This window comes from Suricata suricatta, chromosome 10 (assembly GCF_006229205.1).
Source record: "Suricata suricatta isolate VVHF042 chromosome 10, meerkat_22Aug2017_6uvM2_HiC, whole genome shotgun sequence".
NCBI lineage: Eukaryota > Metazoa > Chordata > Mammalia > Carnivora > Herpestidae > Suricata > Suricata suricatta.
The window spans coordinates 15467998-15485450 of NC_043709.1; the positions used below are offsets into that span (position 1 = coordinate 15467998).

At 47.3% G+C, this 17453-nt stretch overlaps 1 protein-coding gene across 1 annotated transcript in view; it reads left to right on the top strand.

Moving 5' to 3' along the window:
- NUAK1 (NUAK family kinase 1) overlaps window positions 1-17453 on the top strand; it is a gene marked incomplete at its 5' end in the record, with an annotated part of 72356 nt that overhangs the window by 25217 nt on the left and 29686 nt on the right. Inside the window, one exon of the mRNA XM_029955424.1 lies at window positions 6604-6724. Within this exon, the coding sequence (XP_029811284.1) occupies window positions 6604-6724 (121 nt within the window). The remainder of the gene's footprint in view (window positions 1-6603; window positions 6725-17453) is intronic.

The window sequence follows — 17453 nt, forward strand, 5'->3', positions numbered from 1 at the left end:
GATTTACAGAGGATTATATTTTCAGAACCTTTTCTAGGATTAAAGGGCTGGTGGTGGTACACGGGCAATGCCCTGCTTTGAAGAGAAAGCTCTTCCTTACACACACCGTGCTCCCTGGCATCGGGGCACATCTCAGCGCCTGTTGCTATGACTCTTGGCTTTCAACTTGCTTCTGTCTGAAAAAACATCCATGTAATGACATGAATCAACAGGCCAGAGAGGAAGAGGCCCATGGGCCCGTGGAGGGCTTGGCTCTGGTCCCTGTGGGGTCGGTTGCATCATAGCAATTCACTCAAGTGTTGTCTGGAGTTGGCCAGGCTCCTCACAAAGAGCTGGGGTCATTTAATTAATTAGGGGCTTTGGCTGCAGGATGGCCTCCTGGGTGGCATCACTGTAGTGAAGGCTGTGCACAGCCTTTCTGAATAGAAGCCGTTTGATGATCCTGGGGTCTTTGGATCTGTGTGGTCAGTGTGCAGCTGTGCCTTGTCCTGAACTCTGACCATCCACCAGATAAGAGCAGGAAGCCCTACACCGGCCTCCACCTTGATCTGGCTGCTCACCTCCACTGCGAGTGGCCCCAGGCCCCTGGTGAGAAAAGATCCCCGGGCTGCTCTGACTCAGTGCCCTGCAGCTCCCGTGGAACGTGACCGGGTATGAGATCACACCTTGTGAATGGCGGGGAAGCTTCCAGCTCGTGTTGCCGGGATTAGAGTGCAAGCTTGTTCCTCCTAAGTGATACTAATGCCGTGTTTATGGTCATGTTTCTTCCCCGCTACTCAGACCGCAATTCTGCCTCCCGAGACCTCACATATGACCCTATAATACTTCATGTGCTTGGAGGGGTCCCTTCACACTGGGCTTTGAGAGCTTCTGTCACTTGTCATGTTTGCTATCCACCCCAGCTTTCTCCATAGCTTCCAGAATCAGCAGATTCTGGCTGACCGAGGTGAAGCCTTAGCTCTATCTTTTACAAACTGTGTGAGTTTGGGTAGTATTCATCTTTTCTGTGCCTCAGTTTCCTCCCATGTCGAATGAGGTTGTAGTTAGGATTAAATGAGATAAGGTCCTTTGACACATAGTTAACACTTAATAAAAGCTGGTACTGCTATTATTATTGCCACTGCTCTTAAAATGTTACTATGTCCCTGCTAAAGGGCATAAAGATCTCACTACTCACAGTGTGGACCCTGGACCTGCATCGCTATCATCACCTGGGAGCTTGCTAGAGGTGCAGAACCCCAGGCCCAACTAGACCTTTTGGATTTGGAATCTGCATTAAAAATTTTTTTTAACGTTTATTTTTGAGAGAGACAGAGTGTGAGCAGGTGAGGGGCAGAGAGAGGGAGACACAGAATCTGAAGCAGGTTCCAGGCTCTGAGCTGTCAGCACAGAGCCCAATGCGGGACTCGAACTCGTGAACCGTGAGATCATGACCTGAGCCGAAGTCAGATGCTTAACGGACTGAACCACCAAGTTGCCCCTCGGAATCTGCATTTTAACAAACCGTCTGTGGCTTCTGTCTGAGAAACACTGTTCTAGGGCAGTCTCTACAGGCCCACGTGGCATCCGTGGGAGGGGGCTGTGGAGGGAAAAGGTCAGGGATTCTCTTGGTCAGAGCGTGGCAAACAGAACCTGCCCAGAAATTCCTCCACTCCCCAAAGCAAGACAGGAAGACGGCCGGCTGCCCCGCTCTCTGCAGGCACGCAGGCTGGATGTGAATTTGAACCTGCTCTTGCCTCACAACAAATATGGGGAAGGGGAGGAGGCATGTGTGGGAAGGGGAGGGGAGAGGCCTATAAAGATGATTTGCTGTGGGTTCATCCCCGCTAAAACATGGTCCAGGACCCTGTATCTGCCAGGTCTCATTAATAGTCACCACCATTCAGTAAACACCTACTGTGCACCAGGCACTTTACTTACATTATTCTCACTCCTTACAACAGTCCCAAGAGGTGGGTCCGGCCAGCCCCATTTTACCAATGAAGAAACTGAGATCTGCGATGTTCAGGCTCCCCGAACGACGTCAGCTAGTCAGGAAAAGCCTAGCTTTCGCAGCACCGGGCTGTCTCCCAGAACCCTGCCCGGTCACCAAGTCTTAACAGTCACAGCGGCCGCGGTGGCGAAGGACACCCAGCAGGCTGCCGACCAGGTGGCTGATGGTAGTTATTGCAAAAAGGAAACCGTGCCTCTGTGGAAGAGGAGGCTGGGCCTGTCACTTTTAACAAGGGATGAGGACTGGCCGGGCTCAGTCCGGCTCTTAAACAGGCAGGCACTGCAGGGCAGAATTCACAGGTACACGGCCAGCCCGGCTGCTGCATACGGTTTAAACATTACACTGTAGGGTGGCCGTATTTAAAGGCAGACTGTTTTATAAGGCACAAGGTGCTGTCTAGACTTGGGAACATTTATGAAGGTGGCTGTACTGCGTGTGAGTTCCCATCACTCTGAAGGCGGAGTGACATCTCTCTGGCTCGTGCAGGAACCAGTTGGATTTTTGGGGGTGGGAGGGTGTATGATTTCAGACATTTAGTAATCTCTTCCTGCTGGGCCCTTTCCTTACCTCTATCTTTCTTTGTCGCTGTGGGCGAGGACTGGGGAACTGGAGAGAAGCTTTTCTCCAGAATGCCAGCCCCTCTGTTTGTTTCTTTGGGGCAAAGAGGAAAATTGCGTAATCGATTCTGTAATTTCTGCATATCGCCCTTGTCCACCCCCTTCCCTGCTCTCCCTCCTCCCCTTCCCCCAACCTTGAGGGTTGGGGCAGAATCTTGTCCGTTTTCCCTTTTGTGCAGTCCCAGCACTGTGCTTGGTACCTGGTAGGTGCCCAAAAGGAGTAAGTGCATGAACAGTCCAGATGCAGAGAGGCTGAACTGGCTATCTTGAGGCCGTCTTCTGATTCCAGTAGGAACATTCTATTCCCTTGTTCACCTGCCCAGGTGACCAGAAGGATGAGATTGGGGGGAAGGATAGTCCTGGGTTGCATTTGAGGCTCCAGTTGCTTTAGCCTTCTGTCTGGCCTTAGAATCAGACACCACTGTGACCATGAGCTTCCTGACATTTCGGATGAGGGTACAGTTTAAAGACCTGAGAGAGAGATTGTCCTGACCTTTATGTAGTTGGGGGAACCTACGTGGTCTCTGTTTTCTAGGCGGTCACTTGCTGTCCCATGAGGAACCGGGAAGAATTCAAGTGGGCTCCAAGAACGAAAGGAAGGCAGGCCTGAAGGCCCTGTTTAGGAGGCACTCTCCTCAGGTTAAACATGCTGCCATATACTGAGGCCTTATCCCAGCCCAGGCATGTTCCAAGCACCTGACATTTAATCCTCACAGGGTACCTGTAGGTGCCCTCTTTCCCTACTTGATGGATGAGAAAACTGGAGCACAGAAAGGTTATGTCTCCTACCCAGGGTCACACAGCTCATGAGTGGTTTTAGATGGGACTCAAAGTCACGTCCCTAATCATTATGCAACCTTATCCTTCGACTTCATGAAGCAGGCACCACCTTATATTTTAGGAGCTACATTTATAGATCTCTTTCTCCCTTTATAAACAACTCTTTTAAAAATGTGACAACCATTCTTAGCTTTCTGGGTCCTACAGAAACAGGCCATGAGCTGGATTTGGCCACAGGCTGAATACACAGCAAACCAGGAAGCATTTCAGATGGTGCAAAATGTCCCCACGAAGATAAAGTGGGGAAAGGTGTGGAGGGAGGGAGGTGGCCAGGAGCGGGCTTATCCCCTAAAGGGGTCAGGGGGCATCTCCCTGAGGGAATCCCGGAGCTGAAGCCTGAATAAGGATGTAAAGACCCATGACGTGTAGAGCCCTTTGCACAACGTCCACACCATATAGTTAAGTGTTCCAGGACCACTTGCTATTCATACTGTGGTTGGTACTGTGTCTGTGGTTTGGCATTAAGTGGCTCTGCGACCTTGGATGGGTCATCTCACGGCCCTTGGGAGTTGGAGACTCCTCCTGGCCTTGACAACCCCATGGTTTGAAGTGATTTCTAGTCGGCCTTCGATGGACTTCCCACCAACCCTTTGAAAGAGGGGGCAGAATGAGCCCTCTTTTACATTTTCAATAGAAGATTCATTGTAGGAAGAGGGACGTTTGTGTGGAGGGACAACTGCCATGGATATTAACATTTATGGAGCCCTTTTCATTTCCTTGGTGCTGAGTGGGATTTTGTTAGAATGTGAGCACTCTCCTTTTCATACTGGGCTGGAAACATCCCCCTGGCAAGCGGCGCTGTGAGACAGTCGGCCTCCTGCCCCACTGCTGGGGGGAACTGACAAGTGGGCTTATTTTCTTACCCCCCAGAATGTCGTTACCCTCCCCTGACCCTGGACGGGGGAAAGAATTTATTCCTATTGTCATTTGACAATAGAGCCTCCTTGAGGCCAAGTTCAGCCTGCTGCATAATCAAAGGGGTGGTTTCTCTCCTGGCCCATCTTGAGTTCTCGGAGGAATGCAGGACTTGGTCCAACAGCCACCCACATCCTCCGTGGCCTGTGTGTGCTCAGTGTCTGCTTCCTCCGAGAACAAGCTCCCAGGATCGCAGGCCCTGCTCAGACAAAATAAAGCCTTCCAGTCATGTCTTTACATCTGACGTCAGCACTGGTAGGCTTTTCTCGCTGCATACTCAATGGGGCTTTCGGGGGGGCCTGGGGTGGCTTTGAGCTCAGCACCCTGGTGAAAAGGGGCCTTGAAGCTGGAATCTCATTCATCTCTGGGCAACCTCCTTTATCTGGCCTCACGAGGGCCTCGGGGGTCTGTTCCCAGTCTAGGGGAGGATGGTGCTTTCCCTTGGTTTACAGCAGGATGTCCAGTGTTTCCAGTCCTCTTTGTCCATTCCTCCATTGCCCGTGCAGGAGGATGCCAGAGAAACGCTAAGCCTCTTCCCAGTGTGCCCGTCTTGGTGGTGGTGTTTGACTAGAGTGGTCCTCTTTTGTTTGCTCCAGTTCCACTATCACTTCTCTGGTCTGGGCTCCTATCACCTGCCCACAGACATCACCCCTCCCCCTGCCCCCCCCACCTCCCTCCTTTCTCCTCCCTCCTCCTTCCCCCTCTACCTAGCACCTGCCTGCCTGCCAGCCCACATGAAGGGTTTTTCAGGCCCGCCTCGTGCCAACACGGAGTTAAGCACTGGAGATAAAGCAGTGAGTGAGATCCCTGCTCCTATAGAGCCAAGTAATGACACTAGTACTGATTTCGTTACAGCTGGGGAGGCTTTTGCAAAGGAGAGATATGTGAGCCTGCTGGTCCATTGACCCCATTTCTTGGGAGGGCAGCAAAAACAATAATAGTACTAATAGTAATAATAATAATAATAACAGCTGCCCAATTCTTATTGAAGTACACATGGGCTGATTGTAGTTAATAGTGCTTGGTGGGGACACGGGAAGCTGCAGACATTCCCAGATGTGAGTACATCCCTGCCGAGGCTCACAGGGCTCCCCCTGCCATAACCGAGGTGTGGCCGTGGGCTGCTGGTAATGAGGCCACTGTCTCTCCGGAGCACTTCATGCCTTTGTGATCCAGAGGGATGGGCTAAATGCCTTGCATCTAGGAGAGGGCTGTCCAGGTGAGAGCTGACGTCATAGGAGGGCCACATTGGAAGGGACCAAGCTGGCTGTCGGAGGTGGCAGCCGATCGGTTGGACGGAAAGCTTCCATGCTACCCATGGACACCTTTCCCCCACAGAACACTTTTTGCCTCCTTGAGAGCCAGGGCGAACAAAATTACCAAGCAAATTTGTTTAGCAGCAAAGATGAATCCATTGGCAAACATATTTTTCCTTATTAGATTTCCATTGTCATTTAATGCCTTTTTACTCCTCTGTTTCTTCTGAGTAATTGCTCTGCACGTTGGCCCTGGCAGCCTGCTACAGTTTGCATTTGCAGACATTGGCTCGGGAATCATCTGGGGCTGGGCAGGGAGTCTGGCTGTCACTCCCTTTGTTTCATCCTGATCTTTCTGTCGCAGAGACTTGTGGTCTCCTCCCGTGCTATGGAAGGGGCCCGGGGCTAGAGGGAGGATGAAGGAGGGATGTGGCCTTTGAGCCATTGCACATCCACACAGAGGCAGGAGTCTTCAAACCCTGCATTTGAGGAGGGCTGGCCTTCGAAGCACCGTGCGGTGAAACTTTTCCTAGCCGTTGCCGCGGCAGCTGCCCGCTGGGGCCGAGTGACGCTGACCTCACCCATCCATGTTTAATCGATACCCTGTAAACCGAGCTCTTCCCTTTCCTTTTTCTCAAAGCATCAGGATTCCTAGAGTAAATGGATTTGGCCACAGGAAGCAGCCTCTGCTTTTTAGAAAAACAACAACAACAACACACACACACATACGCACACACCAAAATAAAACCCCCCAACCCAGTGTCCCAAACCCCAGGCCTTTGAAACCTAATGATTTCTGTTGTCGGGAGAAGGGTGTTTTTGCTATAAATGAAAGAAGTGACAGGGGGTATTTTGAAACTTTGTTTTGGTTATTGTCGGTTCTGCCAACAAGTAACATCTGTATTTATTTTCCAAACTCCCCCAATGGCTGATTTGCATCTGTTTAGTCCTCTGAGTAACATTTCATTTCCTGACTTTATAGGTTGCTATAAAATCCATTCGTAAGGACAAAATTAAGGATGAACAAGACATGGTTCACATCAGACGAGAGATTGAGATCATGTCATCCCTCAACCATCCTCATATCATCAGTATTTATGAAGGTCAGTGATTTTTTTTTCACCCACGTATCAGTTACCATTTCTCATACCATGGGGCCTGCCAAGATTTTTAGGTAATTGCCCTTCTGGGCAAGAGCCAAGTATTTTTTCCTCATGATGCAAAAATAGCTGGGTGTTATCTCCTATTTGGTTACCTTGAATGCAACCAGACACACGTAGCACGGCTCACTTTGGTCATAAAATAGCTCTGGCTGGTGCCTTCTTCCGCCTTCTGGCCAGTTCCTTGGAGGTTGCTAGGCAACCCACCTTATTAAAGGCTGGTATGTGAGACCGCCATGGTTTCTGAAAAATGGCAGTTTGCTGGGTGACCAGGGTCATGGTGAATCCATTGTAAATGTCATTCCCCAATGCAAATGCCCCAGTAGTACCGTCATGAGTTATTCCAAGTTAGGTTCTTTGAGTTGGGAATTAGCTTTGAGCAGGTCCGGGAAGTAGGAGGAAAGAAGAGAGATCTCTCGGTGTGGCAGCTGCTTCACAAATGGAGTCCAAGTTGTAATTGGTGTTTGTGGAAGAGCCGAGCTGGGAAAGTTTCAAAAATGCTTATGTTTCGACTTGTTCAACAAGAAATGGAGAGTATAAACTTCCTATAGCCAATCTTTTTTTTCTTTTTTTTAATATCCTGTAAAAACAATTACTTGAGCAATATATATTTATTGCAAAAATTATTGAAATATAAAAGTTAAAATTTAAAATTAATTTCTGGGACACCTGGGTGAGTCAGTTAAGTGTCTGACCTTTGCTCAGGTCATGATCTTGTGGTCCGTGGGTTCGAGCCCTGCTTCCGGCTCTGTGCTGACAGCTCAGAGCCTGGAGCCTGCTTCGGATTCTGTGTCTCTCCCATTCTCTGCCCCTCCCTCACTTTCTCTCTCTCTCTCTCTCTCTCTCTCTCTCTCTCTTTCTCTCTCTCTCAAAAATAAATAAAAATTTAAAAAAATAAAAATAATTTCAGTTATAACCCCCAGTTCTAATATCACTCTGGCTATATTTATTTATATTTTATCTACTTCTCTATATCTGTACATGATTTTCATCCAAAGTTAGTTTGTACTGTTATTACCATTTTTTAACTTAAATTTTTTTCATGTTTTATGCTCTGCATCTTCTTCTAGGTCAATAAATATTCCCTATAGGAACATTTTAAAAGGCTTTATAGTATTCCATTTATGGACGTATCATATTTGTTGAATATAATTCATTTTCTTAAACATTTAAGTGTTTCAGATTTCTAGTTATTTTAAACAGGGCTTTAGTGACCCTCCTTGTAATCATTTTTACATTCATTTCTGATCATTTCTTTTCTTAGGAGAAATTTTCTAGGGTTGGACTTACTGAGTCAAAGTGTTTCTCCAGAATATTTTTAAATATACGATTGAGTCAGAAAAATGAAACTATTTTTAATTTGGTATAATCGTAATATTTTTAATTACAGTCTGATCATAATAAGTTACACAGTAATGGTTACGAGGAAACCAGATGGTAATCTGAAAGTTTCTCTGGTATCTATTCTAAGTGTTCCTTCTTCTGAGTCTCTGCTGTTTTTGCCATTTTTTCCCCTGTTGTTTCTAATTTTGCTCTTCCTCTAGACACAAATGTTGGTAACAGTTTTTATCTTGATTTTTCTAAAGCTCATCTTTGGAGCGCTTCAGGATAGGATGCTTGAGGGAAATCTTCATTCAGTGGTTTATTCACTCCACCAACATCCCTTGCAGTCTTTCTCCCAGTGCGGTCTCTGAACCAGTAACATCAGTGTAAATTAGGATTGTTAGAAATGCAGATTCCAGGGCCTCCCTGAGGACCTGTTGAATGGGCAGTTCTGGGGGTGGGGCCCAGCAGTCTGTTTTAATGAAGGTGGGAACCACTGGCCCACCTAGTATCTGTGTCTGGTTAAGCACTGTGTTAAATATGGTTAAAAACTGACAGAGGAATAGGCTACGGAATTCATTTTCAAGGCAGAACACAAGGTATGATAGAAAAATATTACGTAGCTATATAAGCAACATATATCTAGCCCTCTGGAGTCCTGGAGCTTAGATGTTTGCAGACATACAGCCTGGGCCTTGAAGGAGGTTTTTGTCTGTTTGTTTGTTTTGTTTTGTTTTTGAGGAAGTAGAATTGGCAAAAGTAGAAATCTACGTTGATAAATCTGAATATGCCTGTCAATGAGGGGCATTTCTAGAGTTTAGAAGTGACTGGGGATACAACATGCAGGATGAGAGTGAGTTTTATACAATTCTTTTTTTTTTTTTTTTAAGTTCTTTTTTTTTCTCCTGTACCTCCTTGATGCCGCTGTGACCTTCCAATTTCTTTCTACTTTTTTTTTTTTAATGCTTTTTATTTATTTTTGAGAGTCAGAGAGAGACAGTGCGAGCAGGGGAGGGTCAAAGAGAGAGGGAGACACAGAACCGGAAGCAGGCTCCAGGCTCTGAGCTGTCAGCACAGAGCCCGATGCGGGGCTCGATCCCACAAACCGTGAGATCTGACCTGAGCCGAAGTCGGAGGCTTAACCGACTGAGCCACCCAGGCGCCCCCAGTTTTATACAATTCTGAGTGTTCCTTCTCCATGTGACCTGGTTACCATGGAAACCTGAAGGCAGCTTGGAGGATGACCTCTGCAGTGTGGACCCATGTACATGCCATGCTAGGTGTGCAGTGCTGTGCTTGGGATTTCTTGGCTCAGAGGAGGAGCCCTCTTTACCCGGAAGGCAGAGAGAGTGTGAACCCAGCATGAAGTCTGCAGACTCTTTATTTAGGAGACGGTCTGTGATAACTGAAGTCCGGCACAAAGCAGCCTGACTTCTCCCCTGGCATCGTGCTCACTTCGGCCTTGGGAATCCTGCAGGGGGAATGGAGAACAGGAATCTATACCCTCAAGGGAAGGATAGAGATGAACTTTAACGGAAGAACATTCTGTTTCAAGGTCAGGTTGGTCTCAGTTCAGCCCCTGCTGGAGGCTTCAAGAGGAAGAGAAGCCCTTGCTTATACCTTTAAAGATGGGTACCACATAATTTAAAGTTCTTTGGGTAACTAGAAATAATTTCCATCCATCAAGGCCTCAGGAGGGAGTTTGGGCCTTAATTCATAAAACCCCTATCAATAGGTTTTAGGGAATCAGGAAAGAGCCAGAGTTCTCACATCAGACTCTTGGGGTTTAGTTCCAAATCCTTCACTATGGCCTCAACGTGAGTCTTTGAGCAAGTGGGAGTGGGGGGGAGTTTCTCAGGGCATCAATATAAGACAGGTTTAGCAGTTCTACCTCTCAGGGTTGTTGAGTTGATAGGATTAAACTAGATGATACATGTTCTGATAAGCTCAAAAAAGGTAATTATTTTGAAGACAGTATACTCATCACAAGTGGTTCCCTTGACCTGGTCCAGGGCCAATGGGCCAACTGCAGTGTGTCTATAACCTCCTGGAATAGTTTATAACTACACTGTCAAGTGCAGAAGCCACTGGTCATAGATGGATATTTAATGGAGAATTACTAAAATAAAATAATTTGGAATTCAATTTGTCAGCCCCACTATCCACATTTCAAGGGCTCAGTAGCCACGTGTGGCTTGGCTGTCATCTTGGACAGCGTAGATGCAGATCTTTTTCATTCTTGCAGGTTAGGACCGTGCTGGTATGTAATGTTTTAGATGTTAGGCAGTGCGTGTGTTAGTTTTTTCTGAAGGGAGGGTACGTAGGTTTCATTAGAGTGTCAGAGGGATGCCTGACCTCATATAGGTTAAAAAAAAAAAACAACCCTCTGCTGCCACCATGTATTTTATGGCCTGCAGAGTACCATACAAATAAAATGAATTATTTTTATCCAGAAAACTCCTAGGGACTTAAATGTGGATCATTGTTTTTTGGCTTTTAATTTCTTAGAAATCTCTGGTTTCTGTTCTGTTCTCTTTCTTTTCTGCCACACAAGTTCTGTTTCTCCCACATCCACTAAATAACTGTGGAGGAGGGCAGCTCCCCTCCCTTTCCCGGAGGTTTGGAACCAGGGATCGCCAAGGTGCTCTTCCAGCTCCTACACCTCCACCTGTGACCCCACAGTCTCCAGGGTCTTCTGACCTTATTTGCTTTGCTGCCCAGGACCCCAGGACCGGGCTCTGAGAGCGAAGTTAGACCTCCTGATGGCATCTGTAGACCTCTGTATAGTTCAAAGCTCCTCCACATCCAGCCTCATTTGCTCCCTACAGTAAACCTGTGAGGTGGGCAGGCCAGGTGTCCCGTTTCTCAGTTGTGGAGACTGAGACCCTGGAAGGTTAGGACTTGCTGGGTGTATTGGTTTGGTAGGGTGGCCACAACAGCATGCCACAGACTGGATGGCTTGCACAACAGAAATGTGGTGTTCCTCTGTTCTGGAGACTAAAGTCCCTGTTCCGGGTATCAGAGTCAGATGGCCATCTTCTCCTTGTGTTTTCATATGGTCTCCCCTCTTAATGCACCTGTGTCCAAAGTTCCCTTTTTTATAAGGACACCAGTCACGTTGGACTAAGGCCCACTCTGATGTTCTCATTTAATCTTAATGATCTTTTTAGATGCCCTGTCTCCAAGTAGGGTCACATTCTGAGATCCTGGGCATTGGGATTTCAACCTGTGAATTTGGAGGACTCAATTCACTTCATAACACTGGGTGGCTCTGGTACACAGGCCTAGTGACCCCATTTGTCTTTTCTTCTGCCGGGACTCCGCCCTGTATTTGTGATCTTGTGTTTTGTTCTGCCGGCTTCTTGGCCCGCCTGTGTGCCCTGGCATCCTCCTCCGGCTGGCCTCTTCAATGCTTCTCAATCCTGGGGTGTGGTAGGGGCAGTCTGGTGACTGCAATGGTGGGGAGACCTGAGTGTGGGGTCTCTCGGCCAATCACAGTGTTGAAAGCTTCTCCCCGGAACCTGATTGGTTGCCTGACAGGCCAATCAAGAGCCTCAGCTGAGTGTGGAAATGTACAAATTTGCTGAATGAAAAATCAGTGCTTCGGCATCTAACTGGCTGCTTGGACATTAGCCCGGTGAATAGGACTATTGAAGATCCTTACAATTTTTTCTTTGTTAGCTAGGACTTTTATGATTTAAAGTACACACACACACACACACACACACACACACACACACCCCAGTAGCAGCAGTAGCAATGTGGCAAAACAATGATGTATCTAACCCCGTATGTTTAGGAACTCTGGGCTTTCATGAGGGGAAGGAAGGTACTATTTTGGATTGTACTTTCCAGTGATATTGAAATACTAGTTCCAGAGAAAAAGTAATTCATTCATTAAAAAAATAAGAGTACAAATCGAATGCTTATTACATGCCAGGCCCTGTTCTAGGTACACTAAGAATACGGGAATGAACAGGACAAGCTCTGGTCTCATGGGGCTGAGTGAACAGAGATACATGGCTACTGAGCTGAAGCCTCAGTGGAGCAGGTAGTGAGCCCCCCGAAGTCTGGGCATTCCAGGCAAGGGGAACAGCATGTGCGAATGAACCAATGCTCAGAGGAGGGAAGAACCTTGTGTTGACAGAAGTGACGGAGAGTCTGTGGAGCGAGTGAGTGGAGGGTGGTGGAGGAGGCTGGGCAGGGCCAGATTTTGACCATGTTGACTGAAGGAGAGGCTATGGCTTTCATATCAGGAATAGGGCAAAGCCACTGGTTTTGAGGAAGAAAATAGTTTTATTTATACTTTAAAGTAATACTAATAATAGGAGTTATTGAGTTTTACCCTGTGCTAGGATGTGTGCTTATATTATCTCTGCTAATTCCCTATGTCCACGAAATGCAAACTGTTAACAACCCTATTTTATGGTAAGGAAATTTTGTCTTAGCAGCTTTTTCAAGGTCACGCCAGCTAACAAGTGGTGGCCCTGGGAGCTGAACCTAGTTACTGGCACTCTGGAGCCAGTGCTCCTGATCCAAGCTGGGTCATCTAGTGATATGCAGATGCCCCTAGTTGGGGGCAAGCTTTATTCTGGAGCCCGTGATCCAGAGAATTCCCTGGCATTCAGAGGGGTTGCTGCCCTAAATATATGAGAGCATTAAATCCCAATTTCGTGGGTATTTTAGAAAATATTTCTGCAGACATCTCAGGAAAAAGTGCGAGGCCCAGATCTGGTAAAACTCACAGATCAAGTGTTTGCTTTCACATGTTTCTTTCTCAGGCCAGACCTTGGGTCCTCTCCTATTGACCTGTGGGTGAAGGTGATTAACCCTCAAATTTGTCAACTCTGTGTCAACACAAGCTATAACTGGTCTCTATTGCTAAGTAAATAAAAGAGGAGAGACATACACCTTCCAGTGTGTGATACTAAGGGGACCTTAACAGAGAAAAGGAAGAAAGAAATCTCTGCACCATCTCTGAGATGGACCCCTGTTTCCAGTCAAAGGAATTCCATTCTCTCAGCAGGGTGGGAATTGACAGTATGGAAATAACAGCTGAAAAGGAAGTGCCCGCCAGAGCTTTCAACCCGGCTGCCTAGGATGGAAGAGATAAAAACAGTTTTTGCCTGAGGTTCTGATTTCAGGACCCAGAGTGCAAACATCAAAGGCACACTGTCTCGCCCTGGCTTCCCCTTTGAAAGCCTAGGAGACCCGATCTACAAAACCACCAGAAATGAACGTCTAGCCGCACAACACTTTATGGAAACTTAGCACCGCATCTGGTAACAGCCCCCCCTCGGGGCGTAGAGGTGGAGAATGAAAAAGTGCAGGGGTGGGGGCGGCGGGTGGGGATGGGTGTGTGTGGAGTGAGTGGGGGAGATTCCCCTGGTGCCTTCACTTGTCTACCCTTGGTTTTTGTTCCTGGAAATCTCTCTTCCTGGCCCTGTAAGATTATATTGCCTCATTGGCCCTTTGCATTGCCATATGCTAGACGGGGCCAACCCTTTCATCCTTTCATCGTGTCTCCTGTCTTAGGTAAGGGCAGTCCTTGCTTTCTGACGAGATCAGGCGCTTTCAGGGTGGTATGGCCGTAGACAGTCCTTGCTTTCTGGAACCAAGTGGGAAGCCTATTGGACATTGGTCAGCTGTGATCTCATACCTTTGGAAGAGTTTCTGAAACTTAAAAAAGCAAAACCAAACAAACAAATGTCCCTTCCTCGATAAGCATATGTGTCTGTGAGCCTTAGACCTGCTGCCCAGGAAAAGACATAAAGGAGTCTGTATTCTAGAAAACTCTCTTGAGTTCCCACCCTAAAGACACTTTGAGTGAATTTTCTATGAGTTAAAAGCTCCTTCCACCTTCCTAGATGTGTACATTACAATGTGCTTTTGCAAGCTACCTTTGCCTCCTGAGAATTTGATAGACCTTTCTGGAAGGGCTTATTGTTCTTGCCTCCTGGTGAGAATCACTGCTCTAAAAATCCAGCCAGAGATGCAGAGGGGAAATCAAGAGACAGGGTGTGTGCAAGAGCAGATAGGCTGTACTGTGGGCTGCAGGCTTGGAGGACAGCATTCCACCCCCACCTTTCTCTCAACTTACTGCCAGGGGCAGTGGGGCCGGGGCAAGACGGGAGTCCCTGGGATACAGCAGAGGTCCTGGGGTCCCAGAGTGTGGCTGCCCCTGGGAAGCAACCCCTTGAGAATGGCAGGACCCTGATAAATTCCAGTAATGCGTGTGAGCCACAGTTTTCCGAGGGAGCCCAGACCCACAATGACAGCATTGCTTGGTCCCACCGTAGATGGAGGGAGGGTCATAACCAGCCCTCTCGGTGACTCTGATGCACTCTCAAGTTTGAGAACCATTCTGTTAGAGAAATAGCAGCTCAGCAGTTCAGAAACCAAGGCAGGGCTCATTTCTAATATCAATTATTTGGAAATGGCTGCAGTCAAAGCTGTTCATATTTTTGCTCAGGTTCAAGGAGCTTAATCTAGCTTTCTCAGGCAGCAAGCAGATCCTGATGGAGGCCTTTTCAAAGGCAGGGGACAGCTGAATTGATCTAACAAGGCTGTTGGTCATTAATTCTATCCAGTGTTCTCATTCATTCATTCACTCACTGGTGTAGTCATTCATTCATTTGATCATTCATTACTTTTACAAAAACTTATTGAGTACTTATGTCCCAGGTACTGTGCTAGTAGGGTGAGTATATATTTTATTGTCACAAGTAGGCTTCGATTTGAATGAGCCAGTTGCTCTTCTAGGTGCTATTATGTGACCTTCGGCTAGTGACTTAACCTCCCTGAGGCTCAGTTCTGCCATCTATAATACTGAGCCAGTAGTTTGCTACTTTCTAGATAAGGTTGTGAGGATTCAACCAGATCATGAATAAAATTGCTAAATACAGTGGCAGGGACATGCTCAATAAAGAATATTGATTATTTCTGATGTGATGTTTAGGGCTCTGAGAGGTCCTTTTGTGGCTGGAGTATCACCTGCTTCTGGGAGGTGCTAGAAGAGAAGGTTGAGGCCAGATCGCCTCCATCAGTGATTCTGGGTGCTAGATACACTGAAATTTCATGGGGCGTATGTAACAAATGCTGATGTCTGAGCCTCACCCCTGGGGATTCAGATTTAATTGGCCAGCCTGAGAAGTGTGGACTTAATCCTGCAACCACGAGGAAGTGAGCCCTGCTCTAGAAACTTGTCTTGGTCTGATCATTTGTCTTTGGTGAATTTCAGAGAAGAACGTGTGTCTGGCAGCGATCACCAGTGAGCAGTGAGTGATACCTTTGGGCTTCGGTTTACTTACTTAGCCATTTGGTTGCTGCCCTCATCAGGGACTCAGAGCCCCATGAAGCAGTTTGTTGAACTTGGCAAAGTGGTGTATTATGCTTGTGTTTACTCTTTTGAACCCATGGCGAATCGCTGAGGATTTTAACACACTGCCTTTGCTGCCAGATTTGCAAGTTCCACACGACATCTCTGCAGATCGGATCCAAAAGTAAGGACTTGCCCTGGTTAATAACACAGCATTGGAGTTTTCTTCACTTTTAGTCAGATGAACGACTCTTCAGCCCTGAATCTGTCCAGCTGCATTTCTAATGAGTTTCCTATTAAGTTAGCTATTTGACCTTCAAGTGTGTTATTTTCATTGTTTTCATTTGATTACACCCAAGTCATTTTTCTAGAGGCTGGAGATTAGAAATAAAACAACTAAAAACTAATGTTACTCCGTGGTTGTCCTGCCTCGCCCTCCTGGATTTCCTGGAATTCAATATTTTCTAATGCCTCAAATAATACCACTTGTACTTGAAGTTAATTTTTAAAGAGAAAAAAATGGAGCCCTTTTGTTGTTTAGTATAGGATCTTCGAACTTAAGTGGGATGGCTCTGTTGATTTGGTTTGGTGTCAGCAGCACGCATTGAGGAGTGCTGATGGGGTAGAGGGCAGGCTCACTCCCTGGACAGTGGGTCCCTCTGGCAGGTGTAGCTCTGAGATTGGGACTCATGCTTTGGAACACCACTGGGGTCTGAAGATCAGACTGTCTATGAGAGCTAGGCTTGGCTCTGCCTCAGGCTTTGCTGCAACTCTTTTGATGTCTCTGAGTCTTAGTCTACTATTTCTCTGTTCTCCTACCTTCCTCTCATCCCTCAAGGGCACACATGTGACCTCAGATATCCTTAATAGTCCTGGGTTTGATTCAGGCATGACTAAGACTCGCTCCCTACTAGTAACAGGCTAACACATATGCATGTGCTGTGATAATTTGCACAGTGAGGAGGGTGATCTTGACCTTAACAGATGAGGAAACTGAGGCTCAGAAAGGTTAGGTAACTTGCCAAGGTCCCCCAGCTGATAGTGACAGAGCCTGGATTTGAACCCAGGTAGACTGGCTCAGAGAGTCAGGTTCTTAACTATGGCACTGTGTTGCATGATGAGGTGGACCAGAATTTAGAGTTGACAAGATAGTCCTGAATCCTACGTGGTGGGGCAAACAATGGCTTGAAGCAGAGGGGTGATAACAACAGGGCTGACTTTTCCACCCTGACTGCTGGTAAGGGTGGGATGAGCCCCTGCAGCAAAGCCCTCTGTGGGCAGGGGGGCAGTAAGCTGGTCTTCACCATGGAGAGAGGTTCTCCTATACTCGTTGCCCAGATTGCATGCCGTTTTCTGGAAGTCCAGTGTGTCAAGTTCAAGAGACAGCATCAGCCTGGGATGGTTCTGAGGTGTTCTGATCAATTGTCCGTGCTCTCTCAGATTCAGGATTGGGTGAGTGTGTATGTGACAAACAGGCCCAGACAGAGCTATAGAAAAACTGATCAGGGAGACCGGGGGCGGGGGGGGGGCGGGGGGGTGAGTATGTGGTGATGGTTGACGGAACGCATCACCTTATAGCCCTGCTTGTTTCTGTGGAAATACCCCCAGGGTTGGTTGTGGAAGGAGGTTGGAGTCCAATGGCTGGACCAACATGGTGCCATTGATTCTCTCTCCCACGAAGCTCCTTCCTTGATCCTGGCCATATCCCCTGCCCTCCTGGGATTTGTTATTGGGCCCCCAAGTAGCACTGATGGTCTTAGCAGGAATGAGTGGTTCTTGACGAGCCTTCTGCACCCCTCTTCTGCAGGTAGCTCATACACTTCCTTACTGTTTCTTCTGCCTTCTGTGGGGTCCACTGCTGGTAGTGGGTGGCCTGGTTGGCTATGGTTCTCCTTGCACATGCCAACCAACATGCAGGGAGAGTTTTGGTTTAAGAAAAGACAATTAGTGAACTAAAGAGCCTTTCATTGTCTGAGTCAGGAAACACATTGATTCAACTCTGACCAACTCATTGACAGCAGGAGAGCTGCC